Source organism: Hypanus sabinus, chromosome 7 (genome assembly GCF_030144855.1).
Source record: "Hypanus sabinus isolate sHypSab1 chromosome 7, sHypSab1.hap1, whole genome shotgun sequence".
In the NCBI taxonomy this organism is placed as follows: domain Eukaryota; kingdom Metazoa; phylum Chordata; class Chondrichthyes; order Myliobatiformes; family Dasyatidae; genus Hypanus; species Hypanus sabinus.
The window spans coordinates 108,952,061-108,970,882 of record NC_082712.1 but is presented as its reverse complement, the minus strand read 5'-3'; the positions used below and the strand labels follow the sequence as shown (position 1 = coordinate 108,970,882).

General features: G+C 49.9%; 1 protein-coding gene across 3 annotated transcripts in view; it reads left to right on the top strand.

Annotated features, from left to right (window-relative positions):
• The window catches only part of cpt1ab (carnitine palmitoyltransferase 1Ab (liver)), a 67,077-nt gene that overhangs the window by 35,892 nt on the left and 12,363 nt on the right, over positions 1–18,822 (top strand). For all 3 annotated transcript variants that reach the window (XM_059975363.1, XM_059975365.1, XM_059975364.1), the window contains exons 9-14: positions 1,545–1,652; positions 3,606–3,690; positions 5,253–5,448; positions 10,657–10,845; positions 15,098–15,203; positions 16,220–16,336. In XM_059975363.1, coding sequence (XP_059831346.1) covers positions 1,545–1,652; positions 3,606–3,690; positions 5,253–5,448; positions 10,657–10,845; positions 15,098–15,203; positions 16,220–16,336 — 801 coding nt within the window. The remainder of the gene's footprint in view (positions 1–1,544; positions 1,653–3,605; positions 3,691–5,252; positions 5,449–10,656; positions 10,846–15,097; positions 15,204–16,219; positions 16,337–18,822) is intronic.

Here is an 18,822-nt window from a genome sequence, read left to right as displayed (position 1 = left end):
ATGTTAAAGAGAGATTATTTCCAGGGTTGCGGGGTTTTCCTTCCAGTCTTTTCTGCCTAATGCGCATTAGTGATGACCTCTGTATGTGAATATCATTTTACTGTTCTAGATAAAGTTGTTCCTTTTGGGCATGAAGTTGTCGAGTGGTCCTTTTTCAAAGTAGAAGTTACTACATATTTGCATCAAAAGGTTTATCAGGCATAATGTATTTGTGTACTTTTTTTTTCGGGATCTACTGGGAAAGTCTCAAAGATCAACCGGACGATCACGATCGACTGGTTGGTGACCTCTACTCTAAAGGTTAACTTGTAGGTACAGTTGGTGGTGAGGAAGGCAATTGCAATATTAGGATTCATTTCAAGAGGTCTAGAATACAAGAGCAGAGATGTGATGCTGAGGCTTTATAAGGCACTGGTGAGGCCTAACCTTGAGTATTGTGAACAGTTTGGGCTCCTCATCTCGGAAAAGGTGCTGGCATTGGAGAGGGTCCAGAGGAGGTTCACAAGGATGATTCTGGAATGAAAAGGTTATCATACAAGGAACGTTTGATAGCTTTGGGTCTGTACTTGCTGGAATTTAGAAGCATGGGGGGGGGGGTGATTTCATTGAAATCTTTTGAATATTGTAAACCCTAGACAGAGTAGATGTGGAAAGAAGCTTTCCCATGGTGGGGGGAGTCTAGGACAAGAGGGCACAGCCTCAGGATAGAGGGGCATCCATTCAAAACAGGGATTTGGAGAAATATCTTTGTGGTGAATTTGTGGAATTTATTACCACAGGGAGCTGTGGAGGTCAGGTCGTTAGGTGTATTTAAGGCGGAGCTTGATAGGTTTTTGATTGGACACATCAAAGATTATGGGGAGAAGGCTGGAGAGTGGGGCTGAGGGGGGAAAAAGGATCGGCCATGATTGAATGGTGGAGCAGACGATGGGCCAAATGACCTAATTCTTCTCCTCTGTCTTGAAAAATTATTGATGTTACCTTAGAAAATGGTTGCCAGTACTCTTGATGTCATTTCCATTCCCTTGTCAAGGAGCCAAAGTTTGATTGGCCGAGATGATCAGGAAGGATTTGTTCTTGGTTTATTATTGTCACATGTACAGTGAAAAGCTTTTCAGAAAAATCAAATTGTTACCCAGTGCACTGAGGTAGAACAAGGTAAAAACAATAACAATACAGAATAAAGTGTCACAGCTACAGAGAGCACGCAGAGTAAAGTGCAGGGTTATAACAAAGTAGATTGTGAGATCAAGAGCTCCATTCGAGAGGCTGATAATAGCAGGGTCGAAGGGTCCTTGATTTTGGTGGTACATGCTTTAAGGCTTTTGCATCTTCTGCCTGATTGGAGAGGGAAGAAAAGAGAACGCCCAGTGTGGGTGCGTATTTGATTATGCTGAGGCAGTGAGAATTGTAGGCACTAGGTGTCCAACGCCATTGGAGCTGGAGTTTTGAGTTAATTTGGTCTGTGTCCCTGGGGCACAGAGACAGCATTGCCCTGCCTTGCTTCCATTCAACTGGTGACCAAATGTCTGCCTCTTTTTCAGGATTACCTGTACATTATTCCAACACATTTGCAGGCGGCTCGAGCAGGGAACACCATCCATGCCATGTTGCTTTATCGCCGTAAACTTGACCGTGAGGAAATCCGCCCTGTACGTATGCTTGAAGACTCTCTGGTACCACAGTCCTTCCCACCCTGAACCTGACCCTCACCCTTGTTGGTGCCTCACCCCTCACTTTGTGTGCCTCACTACTTTCAGCCTTTTCTCCCTAAACCCTTCTTCCCCTCACACCATTTCCTTCCCCAGGCTGGCTCCTGTCCTGCTTCCCTTTCTCTTCATTGTCTGTTCCTCCTCCTGCAACCTCTCTGCCCTCGTGCCCACAGTCACCCTCGTTTAGTGTGGAGACTGGAGAAGCTTAAATATACACAGAAAATGGGGCTAAACATTTCTCATCTCCACTGGAGTTAAGCCAGGAAGAGAAATGGACAGCTGGCATTTCAGGTCAAAACCCTTCATCTGATTTGAAGAAACAGAGAGGAGATAGCCTGTGTAAAAAGCCAAAGGAAGTGTATGGAGCAAGAGCTGGCAGGCAGATGAGTAGGGGTTGCCTCCCTGCCTCCCTCCCTTTATTCCGCGCTCCACCTTCCTCTCCTGTCACATCATCTTCAGCCATTTGTAGTCTTCGCCCATCACTACCCAGTTTCTAACATTAATCCCACCGTTCACCCTCCCTCTCCTGCCTATAATCCTCTTCTGCACACAGGCCACCCATCCCCTGCCAGAGCTTCACCATCCTTTCCCTTCACCTTTATAAGGACCATCTCCCTCCTGTCTTTTCAATTCAGGTGAAGGGTCTTGACTCAGTTCTTCGACTGTCCATTCTCCACCTCCCAGAGATGCTGCCTGACCTGCAGAGTTACTCCACTGGTCTGTGTTTTGCTCTAGGTCCTGCAGTTTCTCTTTTGTCTCCCTAACACTATCACTCACTCTACCCTTATTGTCTGTGACTGCTTCTCACGCTCTCCCCCTTTCTCGCGCTCTCCCCCTTTCTCGCGCTCTCCCCCTTTCTCGCGCTCTCCCCCTTTCTCGCGCTCTCCCCCTTTCTCGCGCTCTCCCCCTTTCTCGCGCTCTCCCCCTTTCTCGCGCTCTCCCCCTTTCTCGCGCTCTCCCCCTTTCTCGCGCTCTCCCCCTTTCTCGCGCTCTCCCCCTTTCTCGCGCTCTCCCCCTTTCTCGCGCTCTCCCCCTTTCTCGCCCCCCCTCTCTCTCACCCTCTATGATGAAGGTATAGAGGAACCCCTCCTCACTGTCCCAGGTCAGTGAATTATATATGAAAGTATGTAGCTTTCCATGGATGCGTAATGTTTCAATCCTGTCTGATTCTGCTGTCTCTTTGTTCTGTGTTTCTTCCTTTTGCTCCTCTTCTCCACCCCTTCCTGTCTTAAATTGGAATTTCTCTCTCCCTCCTCCACTGACCTGACCCAACCCCAATGCCCACTGCCCTCCCTTGTGTGTCTGTGGGGCACTCTTGGCATGACACAGATTTGCCTGCAGGACACTGCGGTTCCTCTCTGCTCCGCGCAGTTTGAGTGGATGTTTAATACGACACGCATCCCCGGCCAGCATGCAGGTAAGATGAGCTAACATTCAGCTAACACCAGGTGACCAGAGTGGGGCAAGGTGCCTTGGTCTCCTCGGAGATCCCTGCCCCCCACCCCCCCATGCTGAGGGCATTTCCAGCTAATGGGTGCCGTTGGAGCAGAGCTCAGCTTTAAGGGGTGTTTTTTTTTCTTTTCTCTCATTTGAGGATTGTCCATCACTGAGGAGCTGGGCGCACCATCGCTGTGCATCACCGTCACAAGTTCTGCTTCTGCGAGGACGCGTGTACGGTGGTTATGGGCAGCTCGTTTGGTTTTACTGTCTGTGTATCTGTTTATGTGGCTGTGTACAATCTCCCCTCTTTGTTGCTTTCCTCCGTCTCTTCCCTACAAGACCTCTCTAAAAAGTGAATTCCCAGGGCATATCTGCTCCATTTCATTCCTCTCTGTCCTGCCTAAATTATATATATTTTAATTTACTCTGTGTTTTTTGACTTTTACTTTTCAGCTTATGGGTCAAAGTTCAATCCCCATGTGCTCCTCCCAGTACGAGCGTATGTACAATACCTGCCGTATTCCAGGGTTAGAGACAGGTACAGTTACATCCTCACTAATCTCTCCAGCTCTTTCATGCCCTTTAATGCTTGCTGCCTTTTGCTTCATGCTAGAACTCTGAAGATCAGGTCAACAGGAGTGGTAACCGTGGAATGGCAGGCAGATAAGCTGGTGGATCGGGGGTTAACATCTCAGGAGCTATGACTGATAGAACGTGACATCCCCATTATTCATTGCCACTTGCCTGTGGTTTGAGTGACAGTATTCATCCGCTGGACTGACCCTGCACCCCACTGGAGTTCCCATGCGGCCATGCATTGTACCTCAAACTGTCTTTGATTAGTGGCTGAAGATCCATGCCTGAATGAACTTCAGATATTCCCCTCTGCTCCAGGAGATGAGGAGGGCTTCCAGCTGTGGCTCCTGCAGTTGTTCTGGAAGCTTCCTCCTGCATCTGGTGGTGGCTGGCCCCCATTTCATAATGACTCCCTTGGTTGGAGAGGACCCAAGGAAAGGTTGTTCAGTGCACAATCCCTGCTTCTGCTTGGTGACGAGGTCCCTGGCTGCGAAGCCTTTGATGGGATTGTGCACTGAGTAAACTATACTTAAGGCAGATGAATTTCTTACAAAGGTTTTTGAAAGAAGTCTCCACAAGCGATTGTCTGGGGAACTCTGAGAGAACAAGCTCCCCGCAGAGGTTATTGCACCCACCAATCCCTGCTTGCCACCTTAGCCCTGCTGATCCCCCCCACCCATGTGTCACTGCTACCCCTCACCCTCCCCTCTCCATTTGTGTCACTCCCACCCCTCACGTACCCAACCAGTCTGGTTCCTTCTCGTGTACCATTCCTCTGACTGCCCCCGGTCTCACTCACCTTAACCCCCACCGTTCGCCCAGCTGCAACCCTTCACCCACCGTCTGCCTGTCTGTCTGTCTGTCTGCTGTTCCTCCTTCCTCTCCCTCCCACCCCCCATCAGGCCACTCGCTTGGTGTTTTGGAAACCCATTCTCCCGCGAGTGGGTGGGGGGGCTACAAACGAGGCAACTGCTGTCTGCGTCTGACTGTTCGAAACGGAAAGAGGGTGGGGGTGCTGAGATCGTGGGCGACCTCCCTGGATGTCTTCCCTCTCCTCCCTCTCTCCCTACCCCCTCACTCCTCCTGGCCCCACCGCTCCAGCCCACCCACCACCGTCACTCCAGCACCACCCCCCTCGGCCCCGTCGCTCCAGATCCCCCCCCCCAGTTGCTCCAGCCTCCCCTGCCCCATTGCCCATTGCTAATGCCCCACCGGCCCCGTCGCTCCAGCCCCCCCCACCCCCATCATGCCGGCCCCCCCCACCAGCCCCATCGCTGCGGCCCCCCCACCCCATTACTCCAGCACCACCCTCCTCAGCCCCGTCGCTCCAGACCCCCCCCCCCGTTGCTTCAGCCTCCCCAGCCCCATTGCTAATGCCCCCCCCCCCCGGCCCAGCTGCTCCAGCCCCCCCACCGGCCCCGTTGTTCCAGAACTCCCCCCCCCCCCCCCCCCCCCACTGGCTCTGGCCCCCCGGTTGTCCCAGCCCCACCCCCCCCACTCTGACGGATCTTTCCTCTCCCTCAGACACCCTGCACCACCTGAAGGATAGCAAGCACATTGTGGTCTATCACAGGGGTCGATACTTCAAGGTCTGGCTCTACCACAGTGGCCGGCTGCTCAAGCCTTGTGAGATTCAGGTGCAGATGCAGAAGATCCTGGACGACGTGTCAGAGCCTCAGCCTGGGGAGGAGAAGCTGGCGGCTCTCACTGCTGGTGACAGGTGAGTGCACTTGGGTGACCAGTCCTCAGGGTTGACTGGATAACATTTGCTCTTCATAACCCAGAGATAGGATGGGAGAGATTCCGGAGGATTGGAGGGTTGTAGATGTTGTTCCCTTATTCAAGAAAGGGAGTAGAGATAGCCCAGGAAATTATGGACCATTGAGTCTTACCTCAGTGGTTGGTAAGTTGATGGAGAAGATCCTGAGAGGCAGGACATTTGGAGAGGTATAATATGATTAGGAATAGTCAGCATGGCTTTGTCAAGGGCAGGTCATGCCTTACGAGCCTGATTGAACTTTTTGAGGACGTGACTAAACACATTGATGAAGGAAGAGCAGTAGATCTAGTGTATATAGATGTCAGCAAGGCATTTGCTACTTACTGAGAAAGTAAGGAGGCATGAGATCCAAGGGGACATTGCTTTGTGGATCCAGAACTTGCTTGCCAACAGAAGGCAAAGAGTGGCTGTAGACAGATCATATTCTGCATGGAGGTCGGTCACTAGTGGTGTGCCTCAGGGATCTGTTCTGGGACCCCTTCTCTTCGTGATTTATGTAAGTGACCTGGATGAGGAAGTGGAGGGATGGGTTAGTTAATTTGCTGATGACACAAAGGTTAGGGGTGTTGTAGATAGCGTGGAGGGCTGACAGAGATTACAGTGGGATATTAATAGGATGCAAAACTGGGCTGAGAAGTGGCAGATGGAGTTCACTCAGATAAATGTGAGGTGGTTCATTTTGGTAGGTCAAATATGATGGCAGAATATAGCATTAATGGTAAGATTCTTGGCAGTGTGGAGGATCAGAGGGACCTTGGGGTCCGAGTCCATAGGACACTCAAAGCTGTTGCACAGGTTGACTCTGTGGTTAAGAAGGCACTTCATGAACCATGGAATTGAGATTAGGAGCCAAGAGGTAATGTTGAAGCTATATAGGACCCTGGTCAGACCCCACTTGGAGTACTGTGCTCAGTTCTGGTTGCCTCACTACGGGAAGGATGTGGAAACTGTAGAAAGGGTGCAGAGGAGATTTACAAGGATGTTGCCTGGATTGGAGAGCATGCCTTATGAGAATAGGTTGAGTGAACTCGGCCTTTTCTCCTTCGAGTGGCGGAGGCTGAGAGGTGACCTGATGGAGGTGTATAAGATGATGAGAGGCATTGATTGTGTGGATAGTCAGAGGCTTTCTCCCAGGGCTGAAATGGCTGCCACAAGAGGGCACAGGTTTAAGGTGCTGGGGAGTAGGTACAGAGGGGATGTCAGGGATAAATTTTTTACACAGAGAGTGGTAAGTGCGTAGAATGGGCTGCTGGCAATGGTGGTGGAGGCAGATACAACAGGGTCTTTTAAGAGGCTCCTAGATAGGTACATGGAGCTCAGAAAAATAGATGGCTATGTGTAACTCTAGGTAATTTCTAAGGTACATGTTTGGCACAGCATTGTGAGCCGAAGGACCTGGTTTTCTATGTTAACCCCTGACTGCTATGTAATCTGAATTCCCAAGGGCCAGGGTTCTTGGGGCAGTCAGTCGAATTGGCCAGGATTGATAAATTTACTCAAAGAAAATGCTTGCAACATTCAAAGTTCAGTGAAAGGTCGACCAGAGTGCAGGATGCACTCGATAATTACACCATTACTCCACAGTATTGAAATGAATAGCATCAGAAGCAGATAAAATTGATAAGAAAGAACAATTACTAAAAGTGGAGTGAGAGAGCGCAGAAACCAGTTCTGCTGCTGGCAGGAACAAAAGTATATAAATAAATCAGACTTATGAGTTTGTTTATATGTACAGGTGTCAGGCTTTTGTAGCCTGGAGACAGCCCAGGCGGAGTGTTGTGAGCATTATGGTTATTCTTCGGACCTGGCTGCTGTTCATTTGTACCTCAGCTGTTCCTGGCAGCTGCCTGCTCAAATAATTCTCAAATCAATTCGCTTTTTGGCTCAGTGTGTTTGTTTGAGTTGGTCATTCTGCCCGAGTTTTGCCACCTGCCTGATTTCACAGATGCCTCTTGGTAAGCTTTCTTTTCAGTCTGTGCTGCACACTGTTCCACCAGACTTTGTTGTATCAGAAATTCAGCAAGGCATTTGACAAGGTACCACTTGTGACATTGGTCAAGAGGAGTCAGTGGCTTGGCATTCACAGCGAGGCGGTAAATTGGATTTGACATTGGCTTTGAGGGAGAAGCCCAAGAGTGGCAGTACACAGTTGCCTCTCTGACTGGAGGCCTGTGACTAGTGGAGTGTTGTTTTGTCATTTATATCAATGATCCTGATGATGATGTGGTTAACTGGATCAGCGAATTTGAAGGTGACGCCGAGATTGTAGTGGATGATGAAGAAGACTACGATGGCTTGCAGCAGAATCTGGACTGGCTGAAGCAATGGGCTGGAAGATGGCAGATGGAAGTTAATGCAGACAAGTGCCAGATTTTGCACTTCAGTAGGACCAGTCAGGGTAGGTCTCACACAGTGAACAGTATTGTGTGCTGTTTTGGTCACTAACCTACAGGAAAGAAGTGAACAAGGAGAAAGAGTGCAGGACAAATGACATGGATGAGTTATCAGGAAAGATTGAATAGGTTAAGACTGTGTTCTTCAGAATTTACAAGGTTGAGAGGAGATTTAATAGAGGTATACAAAATTATGAGGGTTTTGACTTTTTCTATTAAGGTTGGATAGGACTACAACTAGAGGTCATTGGTTCAAGATGAATGGTGAAAAGTTTAATGGGAACATCTGGGGAAACTTCTTCACTCAGAGGGTCATGAGAGTGTGGAACGAGCTGCCAGCGCAAGTGGCGCATGTGAGCTTGATTTCAACGTTTTAGAGAAGTGTGTTAGGTACAAGGATGGTAAGGTTATGGAGGGCTAAGGTCCCAGTGCAGGTCTATGGGAGTGAGCAGTTTAAATGGTTTGGCATGGACTAGATGGGCTGAAGGGCCTGTTTCTATGCTGTATTTCGCTGAGTCTATGATGTTTTGTCTGCCAATCAGAAGAATTACCCAACATTTCATCACTTATATTGGAATTAGTTTATTATTGCCACATGTACCAAGATACAGTGAAAATCCGGTCTTACATATTGTTCAAACAGATCAAATCAGCACAGTGTGTTGAAGCAGAACAAAGTAAAACAGTAACAATGCAGAATAAAGTGTAACAGCTACAGAGAAAATGCGCATGGGTAAACAGTGTAGATCATCACAAAGTAAATTGTGAGGTCAACAGCCCGATTTAGAGAAGGTGTTTGGGAAGCTGAAAACCATGAAGGTAGATAAGTCACCTGGAACAGATGGGCTACACCCAGGGTTCTAAAAGAGGTAGCTGAAGGGATTGTAGAGGCATTAGCGATCTTTCAAGAATAACTGAATTCTGCAATGGTTTTTGAGGACTGGAGAATTACAAATCTCACTCCACTCTTTATGAAGGGCAGGAGCAAACAAAAGGAAATTATCACCTAGTTAGCCTGACTTCAGTGGTTGGGAAGATGTTGGAGTTCGTTGTTGAGGATGAGGTTTCGGGGTACTTGGAGGCACATGATAGAATAGGCCAAAGTCAGTGTGGTTTTCTAATGGGGAAATCTTGCCTGACAAATCTGTTGGAATTCTTTGAGGAAGTAATGGACAAGACAGACAAAGGACAGCCAGTGGATGTTCTGTACGTGGATTTTCAGAAGGCCTTTGACAAGGTGCCACACATAAGGCTACTTAACAAGATAAGAGCCCTTGGTATTACAGGGAAGACACTAGTATGGATAGATGATTGGCTGATCGGCAGCGGGCAAAAGTGGAATAAAGAGGGCCTTTTCTGGTTGACCACCAGTGACTAGTGATGCTCCTCAGGGGTCAGTATTGTATTCGCTGCTTTTTAAGTTATATGTCAATGATTTGGATGAAGGAATTGATGGCTTTGTGGCCAGGCTTGCAAAAGATACAAAGATGAGCGATGGGGCAGGGAGTGTTGAAGAAACAGGGTGTTTGCAGAAGGACTTAGATTGGTAAAATGGGAAAAGAAGAGGCAGATGGAATATAATGTAGGGAAGTGCATGGTCATGCACATTAGCAGAAAGAATGAAGGTGTAGAGTATTTTCTAAATGGAATGAAAATTCAAAAATCAAACGTGCAGTGGGACTTGGGAGCCTTGTACACGATTCCCTAAAGGTTAACTTACAGGTTGAGTCAATGGCAGGGAGGGCAAATGCACTTCATTTCCAAAAGACTGCAATAAATGGTAAAAACAAGAATGTAATGCTGCGACTTTAAGCCATTGGTCAGATTGCATTTGGAGTGTTGTGAGCAGCTTTTGGCCCCTTAACTAAGAAAAGATGTGCTGGCATTGGAGAAGATCCAGAGGAGGTTCACGAGAATGATCCCAGGAGTGAAAGGTTGACATGTGAGGAGTGTTTGATGGCTCTGGGGCTGTACTTGCTGGAGTTTAGAAGAATGAGAGGAATCAAATATTGAAAGGTCTGGAGAAAGAGCATGTTTCCTGTAGTAGGAGAGTCTAGGACCAGAGGGCACAGCCTCAGAAATGAGGAACTTCCATTTAATACAGAGATGAGGAAATATTTCTTCAGCTTAGCGGTTGTGAATCTGTGGAATTCGATGCTACACACGGAGGTGCAGGCTAAGTCATTGGGTAGATTCAAGGTGAGGGTTGATAGGTTCTAGATTAGTCAGGGCCTTGAAGGTTACGGAGAGACAGCAGGAGAATGGGGTTAAGACGGATAATAAATCAGCCATGATGGAATGGCGGAGCAGGTGATGGGCCGAATGGTCTAATTCTGCTCCTATGTCTTATGGTTATGGTCGTGTGATCATTCTTATAACAGCAGGGTAGAAGCTGTCCTTGAGCCTGGTGGTACATGCTTTCAGGCTGTTGTATCTTCTGTCAAAGGGGGAGGGGAGAGGAGAGAAGGTCCAGGGTGGGTGGGTTCTTCAATTATACTGGCGGTTTTACTGAGGCAGTAGACAGACTCAAATACAGACAGACTGATACAGTCGGGCAGAGACGGACAGACTGAGAAACACAGGTGCATAGACAGACAGGAACAGGTAGGTGCGTGGACAGGGACAGATGCATAGACTGAGGTAGACAGGTGCACACAGACACACTTGTATACACACACAAGTACGTGTCAGCCCATTTGCCATCCCTTACTGCTCACTAAATGCTCACAGTCGGGTTTATCTCCTGGCACTCCAGGGTGCCCTGGGCCAAAGCTCGCCTTTCCTTCTTCAGTCGGGGGAAGAATAAGATGTCATTGGAGGCCATCGAGAAGGCAGCTTTCTTTGTGACGCTGGATGACACTGAACAGGGGTTCAGGAAGGAGGACCCAATAGCATCGCTGGATAACTACGCAAAATCCCTGCTGCATGGCAAGTGTTATGACAGGTAGGTGGTCAGACTGGGGGTAATGGGGTGAGAATGTGGGGTGGGAGGGTCTGACTGTGGGTAATGAGGTCAGACTGTGGGGTGGGGGGTCAGACTGTGGGTAAAGGGGTCAGACTGGGGTGGGTGGTTAGCCTGTGGGGTGGGGGTTCAGACTGTGGGTAAAGGGGCCACACTGTGGGGTTGGTGGTCAGACTGTGTGTAAGGGGTTCAGACTGTGGGTAAAGGGGTCAGACTGTGGGGTGGGTGGTCAGACTGTGGGGTGGGGGGTCAGACTGTGGGTAAAGGGGTTAGACTGGGGTGGGGGGTCAGACTGTGGGTAAAGGGATTAAACTGTGGGGTGGGGGGTCAGACTGGGTAAGGGGATTAGACTGTGGGGTGGGGGATTAGACTGTGGGGTGTGGGGTCAGACTGTGGGTAAAGGGGTCAGACTGTGGGATCGGGGGTCAGACTGTGTGTAAACGGGATTAGCCTGTGGGGTGGGGGTTCAGACTGTGGATAAAGGGGCCACACTGTGGGGTTGGTGGTCAGACTGTGTGTAAGGGGTTCAGACTGTGGGGTGGGTGGTCAGACTGTGGGGTGGGTGGTCAGACTGTGGGGTGGGTGGCCAGACTGTGGGGTGGGGTTCAGACTGTGGGTAAAGGGGTCAGACTGTGGGTAAGGGGATTAGACTGTGGGGTGGGGTGTCAGATTGGGTGAGGGGATTAGACTGTGGGTTGGGGGGGTCAGACTGGGTAAGGGGATTAGACTGTGGGGTGGGGATTAGACTGTGGGGTGGGGGGTCAGACTGTGGGTAAAGGGGTTAGACTGGGGTGGGGGGTCAGACTGGGTAAAGGGATTAAACTGTGGGATCGGGGGTCAGACTGTGGGGTGGGGGGTCAGACTGTGGGGTGGGGGGTCAGACAGTGGGGTGGGGGGTCAGACTGTGGGTAAAGGGGTCAGACTGTGGGGTGGGTGGTCAGACTGGGGTGGGGTTCAGACTGTGGGTGAAGGGGTCAGACTGTGGGGTGGGTGGCCAGACTGTGGGGTGGGGTTCAGACTGTGGGGTGGGGTTCAGACTGTGGGTAAAGGGGTCAGACTGTGGGTAAAGGGATTAAACTGTGGGATCGGGGGTCAGACTGTGGGGTGGGGGGTCAGACTGGGTAAGGGGATTAGACTGTGAGGTGGGGGGTCAGACTGGGTAAAGGGGGTCAGACTGTGGGGTGGGAGGTCAGACTGGGTAAAGGGGATTAGACTGTGGGGTGAGGGGTCAGACTGTGGGTAAAGGGGATTAGACTGTGGGGTGGGGGGTCAGACTGTGGGTAAAGGGGATTAGACTGTGGGGTGGGGGTCAGACTGTGGGTAAGGGGTTCAGACTGTGGGGTGGGTGGTCAGACTGTGGGGTGGGTGGTCAGACTGTGGGGTGGGTGGTCAGACTGTGGGGGGTGGGGTTCAGACTGTGGGTGAAGGGGTCAGACTGTGGGGTGGGTGGCCAGACTGTGGGTAAGGGGATTAGACTGTGGGGTGGGGTGTCAGACTGGGTGAGGGGATTAGACTGTGGGTTGGGGGGGTCAGACTGGGTAAGGGGATTAGACTGTGGGGTGGGGGATTAGACTGTGGGTAAAGGGGTCAGACTGTGGGGTGGGTGGCCAGACTGTGGGGTGGGGGGTCAGACTGTGGGGTGGGGGATTAGACTGTGGGTAAAGGGGTCAGACTGTGGGTAAGGGGATTAGACTGTGGGGTGGGGTGTCAGACTGGGTGAGGGGATTAGACTGTGGGTTGGGGGGGTCAGACTGGGTAAGGGGATTAGACTGTGGGGTGGGGGGTCAGACTGTGGGTAAAGGGGTTAGACTGGGGTGGGGGGTCAGACTGTGGGTAAAGGGATTAAACTGTGGGATCGGGGGTCAGACTGTGGGGTGGGGGGTCAGACTGGGTAAGGGGATTAGACTGTGAGGTGGGGGGTCAGACTGGGTAAAGGGGGTCAGACTGTGGGGTGGGAGGTCAGACTGGGTAAAGGGGATTAGACTGTGGGGTGAGGGGTCAGACTGTGGGTAAAGGGGATTAGACTGTGGGGTGGGGGGTCAGACTGTGGGTAAAGGGGATTAGACTGTGGGGTGGGGGTCAGACTGTGGGTAAAGGGGATTAGACTGTGGGTAAAGGGGATTAGACTGTGGGTAAAGGGGATTAGACTGTGGGATGGGGGGGTCAGACTGTGGGATGGGGGGGTCAGACTGTGGGTAAAGGGGGGTCAGACTGTGGGATGGGGGGTCAGACTGTGTGTAAAGGGGATTAGACTGGGGTGGGGGGTCAGACTGTGGGTAAAGGGGTCAGACTGGGGTGGGTGGTTAGCCTGTGGGGTGGGGGTTCAGACTGTGGGTAAAGGGGCCACACTGTGGGGTTGGTGGTCAGACTGTGGGGGGTGGGGTTCAGACTGTGGGTGAAGGGGTCAGACTGTGGGGTGGGTGGTCAGACTGTGGGTAAAGGGGATTAGACTGTGGGATGGGGGTTCAGACTGTGTGTAAGGGGGTCAGACTGTGGGGTGGGTGGTCAGACTGTGGGTGAAGGGGTCAGACTGTGGGGTGGGTGGCCAGACTGTGGGTAAGGGGATTAGACTGTGGGGTGGGGTGTCAGACTGGGTGAGGGGATTAGACTGTGGGTTGGGGGGGTCAGACTGGGTAAGGGGATTAGACTGTGGGGTGGGGGATTAGACTGTGGGGTGGGGGGTCAGACTGTGGGTAAAGGGGTTAGACTGGGGTGGGGGGTCAGACTGTGGGTAAAGGGATTAAACTGTGGGATCGGGGGTCAGACTGTGGGGTGGGGGGTCAGACTGGGTAAGGGGATTAGACTGTGAGGTGGGGGGTCAGACTGGGTAAAGTGGGTCAGACTGTGGGGTGGGAGGTCAGACTGGGTAAAGGGGATTAGACTGTGGGGTTGGGGGTCAGACTGTGGGTAAAGGGGATTAGACTGTGGGGTGGGGGGTCAGACTGTGGGTAAAGGGGATTAGACTGGGGTGGGGGTCAGACTGTGGGTAAAGGGGATTAGACTGTGGGGTGGGGGTCAGACTGTGGGTAAAGGGGATTAGACTGGGATGGGGGGGTCAGACTGTGGGTAAAGGGGGTCAGACTGTGGGATGGGGGGGTCAGACTGTGGGATGGGGGGTCAGACTGTGGGATGGGGGTCAGACTGTGGGTAAAGGGGATTAGACTGGGGTGGGGGTCAGACTGGGTAAAGGGGATTAGACTGGGGTGGGGGTCAGACTGGGTAAAGGGGATTAGACTGTGGGTAAAGGGGATTAGACTGTGGGATGGGGGGTCAGACTGTGGGTAAAGGGGATTAGACTGTGGGATGGGGGGGTCAGACTGTGTGTAAAGGGGGTCAGACTGTGGGGTGGGTGGTCAGACTGTGGGGTTGGACTGCGGTGGGTGAGGATGATGTAGTCAGATTGGCATGGGGCAGTCATACTGTTATGTGGAAAGGCTGCCCGCAGGAAAGGTGTCGTCCGTGTCTAAGGAGCCGAGCTAGAGTGGATTTGTGGAGGCCCTCTGAGAGGGAGAATAGTATTGTTCTCAGGACACCTCAACCTCACAGGGCAAACTCCAGAGCTATGCTGAGAGTCCAACCCCAGGCCACTGTCAATCCCTTCTCCTGGACCAAGCAAGAGAATGGCCTCACACAGAATTGTCGGTCCCTGCTCTGCTACATTTCACTGGGGTATCAGCCCCCACCCCCGCATCCCAAGGGCTGGCTCTTGGCAAGTCCAACATGGATGGTGAAGTCCATAGCTTTCTTCCCATGGCCAGGAGATGCCAAGACATGAAACCTGGAACTAGCTTACCCTCACTGAACCTGTAGGGTGGTGTGGTGTCACATCTGGTATTACCACAACCCAGGTTTGATCCTGAGCTCTAGTGCTGTTTGTGTGTTCCTCTGTTATTCCTGTGCATTCTTCGTTGTGGAGTTTGTGTATGATCTTCCATGACCATGGGGGCTCCCCCACATTCAGGGCACTCTCCTCGCATCCCAGAGATGTGTGAGATAGTGTAACTGGCCACTGTAAATAGTCCCAAGTGTTTGGGTGGTAGGAGAGTCAGGAGGGAATGAATGGGAATGGAGGTCAGTTAAGTAAACGGAGGAATGGTATAAATGGAAATATGCTGGGGGCTGGCATGGATTGAATGGGCTGAATGGCAGTGGAGTACTACCCACTGTGAACAGGAGCGATGTACATGAGGACACTCTTCTCTGTGTTTCTGAGAACACACTTCTTTGCTTGCAGGTGGTTTGACAAGTCCTTGAGTTTTATCATCTTCAAGAACGGTAAAGTGGGCCTGAATGCCGAACACTCCTGGGCGGATGCTCCCATCATCGGCCACTTGTGGGAGGTGGGTTCAGCGCTTGGCTTCCTCTGGGAGGTTAAAGCAGCATTAAGTGTCCCTTTTTGAGAAGTTGTGTTAAAAGGGGTCTTGATGAGCCCAGAGAGGAATCAGACTTTCCAATTTCTCATGAAGGGAATGAGGAGTTGTTTTGGGGAGGCTGTCTTCACACAGTGACTTGTCCTTGAGGACTGAGTGAAGTGGGGACTGTTGGATCTTTCTAGGAAGAAGTTCAGCCAGAGGGGAGGCACTCAAGCCAAGGCAGATAAGTGGAACTGATGTCCACCTGGGCAGTGCCTTTAACTGTGGTGTCTGCAGTACTCACAGACTGCTGGCAGATGGCAGCCTCTTGCAGGATTGGGATGTGAACACTATTTAAAGAAATAACACGATAACATGATTAGCTATCGTGTTGCCATGGCCCAGGCTCAAGTGCATTTGCCATGGGTCCCAGTGTTGAAGGTGTTATCATGGACTCCTGTGATGGAGTGGGTTGCCATGGAGATGAAGAGTCTGTTGATATGAGCCACAGGGGTCACTGCATTGCTGCGACCTGGCATTACCGAGAGACAGTGCATCGCTGTTGGGAGCCAGGGAAAATGTTGGGTTAAACCAATCATGTTTGCTTGGTCTGTACTGGGCGAATGATGGCCCATCAGTGGAGAGGCTAGCCTTCTCTGGCTGACCTGATGTTTTTGTTTCCAGTGTAAAGCTGATTGTGGGATTTTGAGTTTTTATTTTTGGTTCTTTTTTTGTGCCCTTGTGTCTGCCTGAGCACCGAGTCTATAAGGCAGATGGCACAGCTACAGTTGCACTGAGCTGTTGAAACCAGTAATTCTAATCGGGCCTTCTTCACATTCCCTGCTTCTCTTCTCGTTGAGTCTAATAATAGCTGGGACTGTGCGATCAGCTGATGGGTGTTCTTGCTCGTGTTTCTGCTGCGTGGGAAGGTTCCGTCTCAGCTATGGCTGGCGCTCAGGCAGTGAGCAACATGCATTCCTAACGTCTTCATATGTCTCCTGCAGTACTTGTTGGCCACCGACCAGTTTCAGCTTGGATACACAGAGGAGGGGAACTGCAAGGGAATGCCTAATCCCAGGATCTCTGCTCCCCAGCGGCTGCAGTGGGAGATTGAAGAACCGGTGAGTTGTGTCAGCACTTATTAAAACCATACCCACAGCTTATTGACACCCTAGAGTCATGCAATTATTAAATCCTGCAAGTGGGACATTCAGCCCATTGAGTCTGTACTAGCACTTTGAGCAAAATGGTCTCATCCCTATTGCTCCATAACTGCCATTGTTCTGCCTGCCTCCTCTTAAAAACTAAGCCAGGCTCCAAGCTAATTCAAAACTTGCAGGTGACACAAAATATGGGAAATTTATCCTGTTCTTCCTTGTCAAAGTTATTGATATTTATTAGGAAAGCAGTTCTCCAGAAAACACTGCTATCTCCCAGAGAAACGTCTGTCCAACATTACCTTGCTGTTTATTTTTAATCCATCCCCTCGGTGTTCCCACCTGCCTTTGCATACGACTTTTATCAAGGGCTGTCTTAAAGTCCATAGACACACAGAATTACAGCATTACAATTGACCTTTTAGCATACCATGTCCCTGATGACTCTTTTGCCCATCTATCCTAAACATTTGCTGAAAAATAAGAAGAAAGCATAGATGTTGGAAATACATAATAAAAGCAGAAACTGTTTATGATACTCAACAGGTCGGGCAGTCCCTGTGGAGGAACTAAACAGTCAGTGTTTATCCATTTGCTATCTTCCAGTACTTTGGTCACTTTTGTACCTTTTTTAGTTTCTACCCCCTCTTCCCTCGCCACTGTGTTTTAAGTCTGGGTAGTCATTTTAATACCAGTTTACAAGCTTTATCTTTTCTACCAAGTATTTTACTGAGGCCTTGGCAGTATCTGCTTCCTTGTAATGACTATTTCAAGGTGTTCATCAGTATTCCAGTAATGCCTCTGTCTCTTTGTAGATCACCTTCTTTCTCCCGAATAGGTCCACCACATCTCCCCCACAACCTCCATCAGCACAGGTACACCACCAGGCTGTGTGCTTAGCCCCCGCTCTTCTCACTTTACATTTATGTCTGTGTAGCTGAACACAGCTCCAAAGCCATATTTAAGTTTGCAGATAACACCACTGTTGTTGTCCGAATCAAAGACGGTGACAAATCAGCATATAGGAGGGAGATTGAGAATCCGGCTGAGTGGTGCCAAAACAACAACCTCTTACTCAGTGTTGGTAAGACCAAGGAGCTGATTATTGACTTCAGCTGGCGGTAGTATTGAGCACGTCTACACAGAGCATTGTGGCAGGAAAGCTGCATCCATCGCCACCTCCCAGGCCATGCTCTCTTTTCAGGACCCACACCACCAGGTTCAGGAACAGTTATTACCCCTCAACCATCAGGCTCTTCAACCAAAGGGGCTTCACACAACTTCACTTGCACCATCACTTGCATAATCTTGCAACTATGGACTTGCTTTCAAGGAGTTTACATCTCATGTTCTCAATATTTATTGCTTATTTATTTTTTATTATTGTTTTTATTTTTTTGTATTTGCAGTTTGTTGTCTTTTGCACACTGGTTGAATGCCCAAGTTGGTGCAGTCTTTCGTTTATTCTATAATGGTTATTATTCTATTATGGATTTATTGAGTATGCTGGCAAGAAAATGAATCTCGGGGTTATATATGGTGACTTGTATGTACTTTGATAATAAATTTACTTTGAATAGGTCCCACCCTTCGTTAGCATCCCTTCAATATTTGCATGCTCATCAAAGACCTTTGCATTTCCTTTGGGTTACTCAGGTCTCTTTTCATGTTCTCTACTTCGTGCTTCTTACTCCCTTTTGGAACACCCTCATGGTCAATATTCCATCTTGTCCTACCCTTGTATTGTTAGCCTTGTGTGTCTGACGCACTATTTTCTTTTTCTTTCATCATTCAGAGAAGTTCTGCCTTTATTACCCAGTTCTTCTCCTATTCCGTAATGTGCATGGGTTGCATCCCAGTCAACTGCCCATTAACAGCCACCTTCTCTACCATGGTACAATCACCCTCGTTCTGCTGACTTTCCCTCTTCAGTAAGAAGTTCTGCCCCAGCTAGCTCCTTGCCCTTTTCCATTACTAATCCAAACCTACTGATGCTGTATGAAGACATTAGCTTTAACTTCCCTCCCCCCCCCCCCCACCCCCGATAGATGCTGCCTGACCCACTGAGTTCCTGCAGCAGTTTGTTTTTGGCTTTTGATGCTATAGCACTGTTCCCAAAATGTTCTCCCATTGGGCCAAGTGTCTGACTGAGTCAGTGTTAGCCTTCCGACCGTTCCTCTTCGGCTGGAATTCGGAATCGAATCAGCCCAACTACCTTGAGCCTTTCCTTTGGTGTAGACTGAGGAGTTTCTCAACTTTTCTTCTCACTGTTACACAGTTGGGCTTTGGACCACAGTGCTGGAAAGCAGCCGACAACTTGTGTTGATCCCTACTGCAATTCAGAACTCTGATTTTTTTTCCTCCATTTTCCACTTTTCACAAGGATTGCTCCCTACGTGACTCCCTTGTCCATTCGTCCCTCCACACTGATTTTGCTCCTGGTACTTAAC